At 34.7% G+C, this 13,665-nt stretch overlaps 1 protein-coding gene across 1 annotated transcript in view; it reads left to right on the forward strand.

The window, feature by feature from the left end:
• The window catches only part of LOC137629107 (trypsin-1-like), a 21,400-nt gene extending 9,280 nt beyond the window's left edge, over window positions 1–12,120 (forward strand). Inside the window, exons 4-11 of the mRNA XM_068360380.1 lie at window positions 828–931; window positions 2,215–2,384; window positions 4,071–4,245; window positions 4,912–5,021; window positions 6,808–6,963; window positions 8,459–8,604; window positions 9,548–9,668; window positions 12,000–12,120. Of these exons, the coding sequence (XP_068216481.1) occupies window positions 828–931; window positions 2,215–2,384; window positions 4,071–4,245; window positions 4,912–5,021; window positions 6,808–6,963; window positions 8,459–8,604; window positions 9,548–9,668; window positions 12,000–12,058 (1,041 nt within the window). The 3' untranslated portion in view covers window positions 12,059–12,120. The remainder of the gene's footprint in view (window positions 1–827; window positions 932–2,214; window positions 2,385–4,070; window positions 4,246–4,911; window positions 5,022–6,807; window positions 6,964–8,458; window positions 8,605–9,547; window positions 9,669–11,999) is intronic.
• Window positions 12,121–13,665: the final 1,545 nt, after the last annotated feature.

The following is a 13,665-nucleotide window of genomic DNA, read 5'->3' on the forward strand; positions in this document are numbered from 1 at the left end:
CGAAAATTAGAAAAAAATTACGGAACGAAAGTATCTTGACTTAGACTATTCTACTAATTTTTGTTTGTAATGAGGTCAACCTTATTTCCATTAGGTCTTTGTAGTCATTTACAGCCAGATTTCATATATGTTAACGAATTTGTTTGCTAGTGGATAGATAGACATATAAATAGATAGATAGACAGATAGATAGATAGATGGATTCTCGGAAAGATAGATAGATTATCGAATAGATTTACAGATAGATAGATAGATAGATAAATATATTCTCGGAAAGATATATATATATATATATATATATATATATATATATATATATATATATATATATATATATATATATATATACAGTATAGAGAGAGAGAGAGAGAGAGAGAGAGAGAGAGAGAGAGAGAGAGAGAGAGAGAGAGATACTCGGATAGATGTATAGATGGATAGATAGATAGATTATCGGATAGATATACAAATAAATAGATAGATTATCGGATAGATATACAAATAGATAGATAGATAGATTCTCGAATAGATTGATATCTGTTCAACACATAAGTGTCTGAAGTGATGTTCGAACTCGTGAACGGGGTATTTGGTTCTCGAACACGTTCGTCGAACGGTTCGAAGAAAGTCTGTTCTCGCCTGACTTTTGTGGGCGGGGCTTCATTGTCCACAAACATTATGCATTAGTAGCTGACTCCACCTCTTCGAACCGTTTGACAAACAGGTTCGCCAACCCGGTTCGACGAATAGCTCGACCGTGTAAACCCCGTTTAACGTTTATGTATTTTAATGAAAGATGTTTTTTTTCTTCTTTTTTTTGTTTGTTCTAGGGACTAACCTCTGACACCCAATTCAGTGTTTCGTGCAGTTCCTTCCAAATGGAAAGAATGAGGAGGAGATATTGTCCTGATTACCTCAACTTGAATGGAAAGAAGTAAGTTGGCCAACATTCTATCTTGATATTAATTGTCACAAATTGATTTATCAGTAGTTTATCTTAATGTTTTTCTTCTTCTTCTTCTTCTCCTCTCTCTCTCTCTCTCTCTCTCTCTCTCTCTCTCTCTCTCTCTCTCTCTCTCTCTCTCTCTCTCTCTCATTAAAATGAAGTCGACAGAATTACTATTATTGTTATTACTTGCTAAGCTACAACCTAAGTTAGAAAAGCAGAATGCTACAAGCCCAAGGGTTACAACAGGGAAAACAGCCCAATGAGGAAAGGAAATAAGGAAATAAATACACTACAATGAACAATTACAATCAAATATTTTAAGAACAGTAACAACATTAAAATAAATACTTCATATATAATCTATAAAGACTTTAAAAAAACAAGAGGAAGAGAAATAAGATAGAATGGTGTGCCCGATTGTACCCTCAAGCAAGAGAACTCTACCTCAAGAGAGTGAAAGACCTTGGTACAGAGGTTATGACACTACCCCAGACCAGAGAACAATGGTTTGATTTTGGAGTGTCCTTCTCCTAGAAGAGCTGCTTACTTTAGCTAAAGAGTCTCGTGTATCTTACCAAGAGGAAAGTACAGTAGTCACTGAACAATTACAGTACTGTAATTAGCACCTTGAGCAAAGAAATGTTTGGTAATTTCAGTATTGTCAGATGTATGAGGAATGACGAGAATGTGTAAAGAATAGGTCAGACTACTCTGTATATGTGTAGGCAATGAAAAAACCGAGTCGTAACCAGAGTGGGGATCCACTGTACAACTGTCTGGCCAGTCAAAGGATCCAATAACTCTCTAGCGGTAGTATCTCACCGGGTGGTCCCTTTCACACTGTTTTTTGCCAAAGCAGCCAGCAAATCGACGATACATCTTATAGAGCCATACAAACTTGCATGTGCTTAATTTCGCCGCTGCGTTGCCGCAAACATGTGCTTTTAACCCTGGTACCACCAGGCTTGTGCGTCGACGCAGATGGATGCGGTCGTTGCGGTGGCCAGTGGACCATCACGCTTAATACTCGCCTTCACATCTTACGTGTATTACACGCAATTAGCGACGTGCGGAACTTATATAATAGTTATTATTATTATCATCATTATAGCATTCTGATTTTCCAATTAGGATTGTAGCTCAGCTAATAATAATAATAATAATAATAATAATAATAATCATGAAAGGAGACAAAATAAAAGACAAATCCAAGCCGTTCTTTAGTAAACATATAAAACTATTTGTAATCATGTGTACTTTCCAAACAGATTCTGCGGAAGGCGTGGGAAACCGAATGGATGGCAGAGTTCCGACAGCGCCTTGAAGATAAGGTTCTTTTCAAACAGGAAGAGGGGCTACAGGGGATTCTACTGCAGAGCCACTGCACAGGTACCTGTCCAGCCTACCACAGGAACGCCACAGCAGACTTGCGGAGGCAGTGAGTACTAACCGATAAAGTAAAATGCCACTTTCTCTAAATAGATAAGTATTTAATGAGATGGCCATAATAGTATTAGCTTATGCATCAGTAACTTGGAGCCTTATTAAAGACTTAGAACATAAGCTAGTTACAACTCAAAGAGCTTTGGAGAGAATAATGATGGGAATAACACTAAGAGACAGAGAAAGAGTAACTTGGATACGAGAGCAAACTAAAGAAGAGTATATTCTAACAAAATGTAAGAAATAGAAACGAACATGGGTAGGATATATAATGAGAATGACAGACAAAAGATGTACATTAAGAATAACAGAATGGTTCTCTAGATATTGTCAAAGAAGCAGAGGGGTGAAGAGAAGACGATGGATTGACGAACTAAGAAGGTTTGCGGGTGTGGAGGGGCCCAGAAAGGCCATAAAACAGACAAAAGTGGAAGAAAATGTCTGAGGCCTTTGTTCTGCAGTGGACTAGTACTAAACGGCTGATGATGATGATGATGATGTGTTTATAGTAATTATCCAGGTTCTTGGAGATGAAAATTATATTATTTACAGTTCTTGATGTCTAAGAGCATGCTCTCTAGTCTAAACCACTCTCCTCTGAATTCTCGTCAATTCTCTAGAACTGTCATGTTGCCATTCATATTATTATCACTATTATTAATAATTGCTAAGCTACAACCTTACTTGGAAAAGCATGATGCTATAAGCCTAGGGGCTCCAACAGGGAAAATAGCCCAGTGAAGAAAGGAAACAAGAAAAAATAAAATATTTTAACAATAACATCAAAAATAAGTCCTGCTCACATCCATTTCTTTTTCTTACATGTTGTTAGCATATCCTCTACTTTAGTTTACTCTATTATCCATGTTGCTCTTTTTCTCTCTCAATGATATCCCCATCATTATTCCTTCCATAGCTCTTTTAGTCTTAACTAGCTTATGTTCTGAGGCTTTAGTAAGGCTCCAATTTTCTGATGTATAATTGAAAACTGGTAGGACCATCTGATTAAATACTTTTCTTTTTAGAGAAAGTGGCATTTTACGTTCAATAATCTCATTTTGTTTACAAAAAGCTCTCCATCCCATGCTTATCCTTCTTATAATTTCGGTCTCATGTCCTGAGGAAACGCTTACTGTCTTTCCTAAATACGTATATTCATTAACAGTCTCTAGAGGTCCGTCCATAACTCTTATTTGTGATCTCTCTGATCACTCTGGACCTACATGTTGAAATAAACCTAGACCTATTTGTTGTTGAAATAACCTTAGACCTACGAGCTGAAATCATCCTAAGCCTATGTTGATATAACTTTAGACTTGCTTGTTGAAATCACCCTCGGCCTTCTTGTTAAAATAACCCTAGACCTACTTGTTGAAATAACCATAGACTTACTTGATGAAATCCCACTAGGCCTTCATGTTTAAATCACCCTAGATCTACTTGTTGAAATAACCATAGACTTACTTGTTGAAATCACCCTCGGCCTTCTTGTTAAAATAACCCTAGATCTACTTGTTGAAATAACCATAGACTTAGTTGTTGAAATCCCACTAGGCCTTCGTGTTTAAATCACCCCAATAAAAAATTATAAGTTTGCATGCCTACTTGGGTATGCCCACGTAAGCCACAAGGTGGAAAAAACCCTTTATCGATTGTTTCAATCATTTAAACCAATCTACAGGTTGCGGTGTACCGAACCGAGCCACACGAATCGTGGGCGGCGTTGCAACGGAGGTCAACGAGTACCCATGGCAAGTTGCCATAGCCAACACAGGAACGGATGATTTCCAGGACTTCTATTGTGGCGGTTCAATCATCAATAGGAGATGGGTCCTATCTGCTGCGCATTGTGAAATGTGAGTGGGGGACTCCTAAAACAACGTCTGCATTGTTTAACATTTTGCACTTTTTTTGGTGACTGGTTTTCTGGTACTATGGTATATCAGCTTCTATTTTTCTTTGATTCACACTTGGGATAGATTTTCAGCTTTCTTTTTTTTTCTCTTTTGATTGATGATAATACTTTTGGCTTTGTCTCTAGAATCAAGTACTGACCGGCAATTACTTAAATATATTAAAAGCAGAATGATAAATACGTTTAATGTACAGTAGATAAAATAGGATTTAAAACTTCTATTGAAAAGTATTCACGACTAGATATATTTTTCATTTAAAAACATATTCAGATGAATAATAAAAATTTTAATTGTAAATACAGTACTGTATATGTAAAATTGAATAAAAATATTTATGTAAATATACAATGATGTATATATGTTATAAATTATAAGATTGTAAATGTGTATTTCATAATAAAACATAAGAAAATATGAGCATAATCAATGTTGCTTTAGATCTGTATAGTATAATATTAATAAGGGTTTTTTTTTTTTACATATAGCGTGAACATTTTTATACGAAGTATATTCAGGGAAATTTCAAAATGGTATCTCAAATTATGAACATGCTCTTCCTCGTTGTTCATGAAATATCTCATATCTCCTTTTCTCGTACCTGAACAGATCCACTAACGATCAAGTCATTGTGGGCGCTCACGAATGGGGTAACAATCCTTCTTCGTACGCCCGTGTCAACATTGAAACCGTCATCAACCACGTGTCTTATAACGATGGTAGGAAACAAAATTTTGGTTTAGTCAATGAATCTTTAACTCATTATTTAAGGGTAGAAGAGACTCTTTAGTTATGGTAAGCAACTCTTCTAGGAGAAGGACACTCCAAAATCAAACCATCGTTCTCTAATCTTAGGTAGTGCCATAGCCTTTGTACCATGGTCTTCCACTGTCTTGGGTTAGAGTTCTCTTGCTTGAGGGATCACTCGAGCTCACTATTCTATCTTCGTTCCCTTCCTCTTGGTTTGTTAAATTTTTAATAGATTGTATATGAAATATTTATTTTGATGCTGTTACTGTTCTTAAAATATTCTATTTTTCCTCGTTCCTTTCCTCACTGGGCTATTTTCCCTGTTGGAGCCCTTGGGCTTATAGCATTCTGCTTTTCCAACTGGGGTTGTAGCTTAGCGAGTAATAATAATAATAATAATAATAATAATAGTCAATGATTCTTTAAATTGAGGGTACACTTGGGCATAGTATTCTATCTACTTTCTCTTCTTCTTGTTTTGTTAAAGTTTTGATAGTTTGTATAGGAAATATTTATTTTAATGTTACTATTCTTTAAAATATTTAACTTTTCCTTGTTCCCTTTCCTCACTGGGCTATTTTCCCTGTTGGGGCCCCTGGGCTTATAGCATCGTGCTTTTCCAACAAGGGTTGTAGCTTAGCATTTAATAATAATAATAATATTAGTAATAATAATAATGATAATAATAAACTCTTAATTAGATGAATCTATTTTGTTTACTGCATCATGGGTAAAAGGCAAAGAAGACGTTATAGCTTTTCTCTTTAGCTATGGCAAGCAACTCTTGTAGGAGAAGGACACTCCAAAATCAAACCATTGTTCTCTAGTCTTGGGTAGCTCCATAGCCTTTGTAACATGGCGTTCCACTGTCTTGGGGTAGAGTTCTCTTGCTTGAGGGTACCCTCGGGTACGTTCTTCTATCTTATTTATCTTCCTTTTTTTTTGAAGGTTTTATAATTCATAAATATGAAAAACTTTTTTAATGCTGTTACTTTCCTTGAGATATTTTATTTTAATTTATTCATTACTTCTCTTGCAGAATATCTATTTCCTTATTTCCTGTCCTCATTAGGCTATTTTTCCCTGTTGAGGCCCTTTAGCTTATAGCATCTTACTTTTCCAACTAGGGTTGTAGCTTAGCTAACAGTAACAATGATAACAACGGTCCTTTGACCAGCCTATTTCTCTTTTCCTAGGCCATAACTATCTCAGTCTTTTTTGTTCACCCTTTGGACCTCATATCTATCATATACTTCCGCTTGGGCAATGTGCTCTACCCAATATACTCTCTTTACAGCCAACGAAGAAGTGGTGAGATTTACCAGGGATTCTCCATCATTCTTCTTCTTCTATCATAAGCAAATATTTGATGATGCAAATGGAAAAAAAAAAACAACTTGTATAGTGGGAAGGGTTGAATCTTGCTTGAGGGTACACTCGGGCACACTATTCTATCTAATTTCTCTTCCTCTTGTTTTGTTTAAGTTTTCATAGTTTATATAGGAAATATTTATTTAAATGTCATTGTTCTTAAAATGTATTATTTTTCCTTGTTTCCTTTCCTCACTGGGCTATTTTCCCTGTTGGGACCCCTGGGCTTATAGCATCTTACTTTTCCAACTAGGGTTGTAGCTTAGCAAGTAATAATAATAATAATAATAATAATAATAATAATAATAATAATAATAATTTATGACGAGTCATGTACACAAGTCAAAAAATATGTTCTTCAATGCCATAACATTTCTGTTCCAGCAACTTATGACAACGACATTGCTTTGGTAAAGGTTACGGAAGACTTCAACTTCAATAACATCGGAGTAGGCCCAGTTTGTTTACCCGACCTTGGATCTGCAGAGACATACGCTGGCAAGAAAGCCACTGTTTCAGGCTGGGGAACCTTAGGATACCGTAAGTGATAAATGTCGTGATTTTACTCAAATTGTATTATTTTAGTGTTTGTTATTTTTTACACAAGTGTAAAGCAAGCCATTCACGATCAGTAATTACTGAAGGAATTCCTTCAGTAATTACTGATCGTGAATGGGCTGCTTAAAGAATAACTGGAAAGGCAGCTTTTATATACCCTTTCATAGATCAAACTTGAAATGATAAGAAAAGGGAAAATATAGAAGATTCGTACACCCGTTGAGGTACTATAGCTAGAGAGTTATTGGGTTCTTAGACTGGTCAGACAGTACTACATTGGATCCCTATCTCTGGTTACGGCTCATTTTTCCTTTGCCTACACATATACATGGCCTATTCTTTCCACATTCCCTTCTCTGTCCTCATAAACATGACAACACTGTGCTTACCAAATAAGTGCTTTTCGCTCAAGGGGTTAACTACTGCACTGTAATCGTTCAGCGGCTATGTTCCTCTTTGTAATGGTAGAAGAGACTAGGTATGGTAAACACTCTGTCTACCTGGAGGACCCTCCAAAATCAAACCATCGTTCTCTATTCTTGGGTAGGGCCATAGCTTCTGTACCATGGTCTTTCACTGTCTTGGGGTAAGGATCTCCTGCTTAAGGGTGCACTCAGGCACACTATTATATTTGTTTCCTTATTTCCTTTTCTCACTTGGGTATCTTCCCTATTGGAGCCCTTGGGCTTAAACAGTAGCATCCTGTTGTAGCTTAACAAATAATAATAATAATAATAATAATAATAATAATAATAATAATAATAATAATGTTCATTATATTATCAAAAACCAGATAAAAATTCCCTGTGAGTAACTGCTGCAAAGTTCAGCACATGGTAAGGCTATAAGTGCACATTTGATAAGAGCGTGTTAGTCTACTCTAATCACTTCTTCTCTACTGTACTTCCTTTCTGCAGGTTAAAAGTAATTAATATATTCAGTGATCGACCAATTGCATGATTTTATTATTTCATGTTGCAAAAAGCAAGGATTTAACTCATATAATTCACCTAGGATGGAAATAGTTTGGGCATGTGCTCTACAAGGCACTAAAAGAGTCCGTAGACCGAGGCCTACATAGATGAGGGCTATGAAGCGTGAAGTAGGAGATGATAACTGGAGAAGTATTGATTTAAAAGCTCAAGATAGAGACGAATAACGATATCTAACTGAGTCCCTTTATGTCAATGGGCATAGGAGATGATGATGATGATGATGATGATTATATGAGAACACACAATGGCTCAAGATAAATTAATTTCCTTGAAAGTAGAGAGCTTTCTGTTTGAACGAATCAGAATAAACTTTATAGCTTCTTTATTAACGAATAAGTCTTTGTAGATTCTTGAACATAAGTTTCATCAGATCTGACGCTACCTTAAGAGACAAGGAGGCCTGCTGCATTTAATTTTTTTTTTTCACGAATAATCATAACGGAAGTGTGGAGATATTAGAGGCTATTTTTATGACTTTTCAGAGACGGGGGTATACCCCAATGAGCTCCGGGAAGCTGAGATTGACGTGGTGAGCCCCTTAACCTGCATTGCCGACTATGGCTCTGGAAGTATCACGGCAAACATGCTCTGTGCTGGAATAGACGCTGGAGGGAAGGACTCGTGTCAGGTAAGAGACAATAACAGTTGTTAATTTCTTTCCTCATTGGGTTATTTCTTCCCTGTTGGAACCCTTGGGGTTATGGCATCCTGCTATTCCAACTAGTGTTATAAATAGAGAATATTCTAGGAATGAAACTTATTTTGTTCAAACAAAACCCAAAGGAGATATTTATGTTAGGTGGAACTCTACCAGTAACAAGTAGTGTGTTGAACAATGTCAAAGAGATGGGACATTTGTAAAAAGCGCTAATCTTGCTTCGATTTGTCGATTTTAGAGATATCAGTCATCAAAGGGAAGTCATAATGGATATTAATCGTGCCTTGGCTAATAAATGCTTTTTCAAGAGCTTAAATAGACGATTATAGTTGCAAATTCTCCAGCAAATAGAGGTATTCCTTTGAATCGGGTTTTTATGGGTTAGATTCAATATGACTCCCGACCTAGTCTACATTCACTGAAAATAAGCTTAAGGTAATAAACAGTTGCTTTCCAAATTTAGTTCATGTCTGCTATCGACGACGCTTCAACAACAATGTAGCTGTTCCTAGTCCACTGTAGGACAAAGGCCTCAGACATGTCCTTATACATGACTGAGGTTTGGCCAGATTTTCATCACCACGCTGACCATTGCGGATTGGTGATCGCTCACAGCGAACCAACCTAGCAATGGTGGCCCTGACTATAGTCGCCGCTGAGATTCTGGGTGAAATAAGCCCCGCACCCGATGACGTCATAGCCAATCATGTGACCGCTGCTATTGTGGGAGACAACGTGATTGGGTAAGACTTCATCAATGGGTGTGGCTTATTTCACCCAGAATCTTTGCGGCGACTATGGCACAGCTTTGCAGACCATGGCAATACACGAACCCTTTCACCCCCTTAAGGTATCCCCACTTCATTCGTCTGTAAATTGAAATTCTCACAAAAATTATCTTTTGATTACTCAGGGTGATTCCGGTGGACCGTTGACCGTTGAGGATGCCGGACTATTTACGCAAATTGGAGTGGTTTCCTTTGGAAGGGATTGCGCATCTGCAGATTATTATGGCGTATATGCTCGTGTTACACGTAAGTAGAGATGTACTTTCCATACTTCCCTGGAATTCATTAGTTTTCCTTGGGGCAGATTGTTCGCTACTTTCCCACCTTTCATTGGTGCATTGTTCAAAAAAAAAAAAAAAAAAAAAAAAAAAAAAAAAAAAAAAAAAAAAAAAAATTAAACGGAAATTCTCCAGACGGTTCTCAGGTGTATTTCAGTAAAATACAGGCGACCGTGATATTTACCCTTCTTTGTTATTATCTTTCACGGGACGGTGACCGTAGTATCACCCCTTTACGTCAATATATCCGTTTATAAAACGGTAAATGCCTGGCAACATTTATTCCAGCATTTTGCCGTTTTTCTACGGCAAATTTTTAAGTGTGTCTTTGCCTTCGTGTTATCTTTTTACTCTTTCCTCTCAACACCTTTATTCCTTTCAATTATTCATTTCTCCCTTGTACATTGACTTGCTCCTGCCCATTTTTCCAGGTTGAGTTGTAAATATTAGCTTAATTATTTTTTTTTTTTTTACTTTTTCTTTGTTTTCTGTTTTCTTATTGTTTCTTTGCGTTCTCTGATGTTTTCCTATGGCTTTCACTTCCGCTTATTTACCTCCTAAAATCCTTGATCTTTTCCATCCCTGGTTTTACTTCTATCCTTTAAGTCACTAAATATTAGTTCTATCTTTCCTTTGCTTTATTTCTCCCTGGTAAATATCGTTTTATTTGCAGCATGTTTACTCTTTTTCATTGGTACTCTCTGTTCAATTCCTTCTCTTGTCTGTTTTTAGTCTGTACATTTAGCTAAAAAAAACCTTATAACTCAGGGAGTGACATTTTGGAATTTATTTCTAACATTTATTGCAATAAAAAAAAAAAAAAAAAAAAAAAAAAAAAAAAAAAAAAAAAAATCCGACAGAGTTCTCTTGCTTGAGGGTACACTCCGGCACACCAATCTACCTCATTTCTCTTCCTCTTCCTTAATTTTTTTTTTTTTTTTTAGTTTATATATGAAAGATCTAATTCAATGCTGTTACTGTTCTTAAAATATTTTATTTTTCATCGTTCTTTACTTCTTTTGTAGTTTATTTACTCCCTTGTTTCCTTTCCTCACTGGGCTTATGGCATCCTGCTTTTCCAACTAGGGTTGTAGCTTGCCTTGTAATAATAATAATAATAATAATAATAATAATAATAATAATAATTGCTATTAGCTTTTATTTAGGAAAAATTGGTATTTTTCCTCAGGAAAAAACAGGTATTTTTCTTTAGGAAAAATAGGTATTTTACCTCAGGAAAAATAGGTATTTTAATTCAGGAAAAATATGTATTTTACCTAAGGAAAGAAATATGTATTTCACCTCAGGAAAGAAGTATGTATTTTATCTCAGGAAAAATATGTATTTTGCCTCAGAAAAATAGGCTTTTTTCCTTAGGAAAAATAGGTATTTTTCCTCACGAAAAATAGGTATTTCCCCCCCCCCCCAAAAAAAAATAGGTACTTTTCCTTAGGAAAAATAGGTATTATACCTCAGGAAAAATAGGTATTTTTCCTCATGAAGAAATAGGTATTTTTTTCTCAGGAAAAATAGGTATTTTTCCTCAGGAAAAATGTTTCTTCCTCATGAAAAATAGGTATTTTTCTTTAGGAAAAATAGGTATTATACCTCAGGAAAAATAGGTATTTTTCCTCATGAAAAAATAGGTATTTTTCCTCAGGAAAAATGGGCATTTTACCTCAGGAAAAATATGTATTTTTCATTCAAAGTTATTCTACATTTAGGCAATTTGTAATAAATTTTAGGTAAAAATATCTCAGAGATCTGTAGTCAGATTTTTCCCATCAATTATCAATAAGATTTGTTTAGATCTGTGGAACTGCAAAAGTTCAAACTTGCAGCGAATGTTTCTATGTTGAACATACTGACATAAGTCACTTTTTATCATTTTTATAGTTTATATATGTTACTATTCTTGAAATATTCCATTTTAATTGTTCGCTACTTTTCTTGTAGTTTACTTATTTCTTTATTTCCTTTCCTCACTGCGCTGTTTTCCCCGTTGAAGCCTTTGGCCTTATAGCATCCTGCTTTTCCAAATAGGGTTGTAAATCAGCTAGTAGTAGTAATAATAATAATAATAATAATAATAGTAATAATTACAACAACAACAACAACAACAACAATAATAATAATAATAATAATAATAATAATAATAATAATAATAATAATAATAATAATAATAATAAAACCATAGTTGGAATAGCGAGACGCTACAAGCCCAAGATAGTTAATACATTTCTCAAAAGGATTTCATATCCTCTTATGCATTAAAATTTCATGAAATGTAACTTTACAGGTTTCATGTACTGGATTGAGAGCAATGTGGGCGATGCCGGTTACTGCAACGCTCCGTAAGACAAAAACAAAACATACGGCACATCTCCCACCTGAAGAAAACTAATCTTTAATAACCGCACTAGGTAAACACTAAATGATTACAGATTAATCAAATTTTGATATTTGAATCTACTATTTGGTTGGGTATAACATTTTTGCTTGATTGTACCTAAAGGAAATGTGTTTAGCCAAAAGTAATAGTATTATTATGGAAGCATTCTTTAACCAGCTGTAATATTATTATTATGGAAGCATTCTTTAACCAATTGTAATATTATTATTATGGAGCATTCTTTAGACAACTGCAATATTATTATTGAAGCATTCTTTAGACAACTGTAATATTATTATCATGGAAGCATTCTTTAGAGAACTGTAATATTATTATTATGGAAGTATTCTTTAACCAACTGTAATATTATTATTATGGAGCATTCTTTAGACAACTGCAATATTATTATTATGGAAGCATTCTTTAACCAACTGTAATATTATTATTATGGAAGCATTCTTTAGACAATTGCAATATTATTATTATGGAAGCGTTCTTTAACCAACTGTAATATTATTATTATGAAAGCATTCTTTAACCAACTGTAATATTATTATTATGGAAGCATTCTTTAACCAACTGTGATATTATTATTATGGAGCACTCTTTAGACAACTGCAATATTATCATTATGGAAGCATTCTTTAACCAATTGTAATATTATTATCATGGAGCATTCTTTAGACAACTGCAATATTATTATTATGGAAGCATTCTTTAACCAACTGTAATATTATTATCATGGAAGCATTCTTCAAACAACTGTAATATTATTATAATAGCATTTTTTAGCCAATTGTAATATTATGATTATGGAAGCAATCAAGAATGTGAATATAATTATTCCTTCAGCAACCTTCATTTATTATCCTTCTTGTTTATTTATTCATATAATTGCAGAATATATCAGTGAGGAATAAATGGCTATGAGTATTGAATATTGGTGAACTATTCTATCTTATTTCGCTTCCTCTTGTTTATTTTTGAAGTTTTTATAGTTTATGTGTGAAAGAACATATCTTAATGGCGTTGCTCTCTTGAAATATTTGATTTCCATTGTTCATTAATTCTCTTGTAGTTTGTTTATTTCCTTATTTCCTTTCCTCACGTAGCTATTTTTTCCTGTTGCTGCCCTTGAATCTATAGCATCCTGCTTTGCCAATAGGGTTGTAGCTTAGCTAATAATAATAATAATAATAATAATAATAATAATAATAATGATAATAATAATAATAATAAATACACTCCACTGTTTAACCTAAATATCACAGGGCTAGTTACAAAAATTCATATGATAAAATGTACTTACATTAACAAATGGCACTTAACTAATCATCCAATAATATCACCAACGTTCGAACAACACTACACATGATATACGTTGAATAGAAATCACTATTCACTTTTGAGAGGATACACTATACACACTTGAGACGAGAGAGGGCTGGTGGACGTTGGCTCTTTCAAAGGGATAGGCAGTGTCTCTTCTGCTGCTTATGCATAGCCAGGTCCTATATATATTGAATTAATTCGTCTAATAATTTCTAGTAAATCATTCTCGTGGGGACATGGC

The sequence above is a fragment of the Palaemon carinicauda genome, chromosome 37, assembly GCF_036898095.1.
Source record: "Palaemon carinicauda isolate YSFRI2023 chromosome 37, ASM3689809v2, whole genome shotgun sequence".
In the NCBI taxonomy this organism is placed as follows: Eukaryota; Metazoa; Arthropoda; class Malacostraca; order Decapoda; family Palaemonidae; genus Palaemon; species Palaemon carinicauda.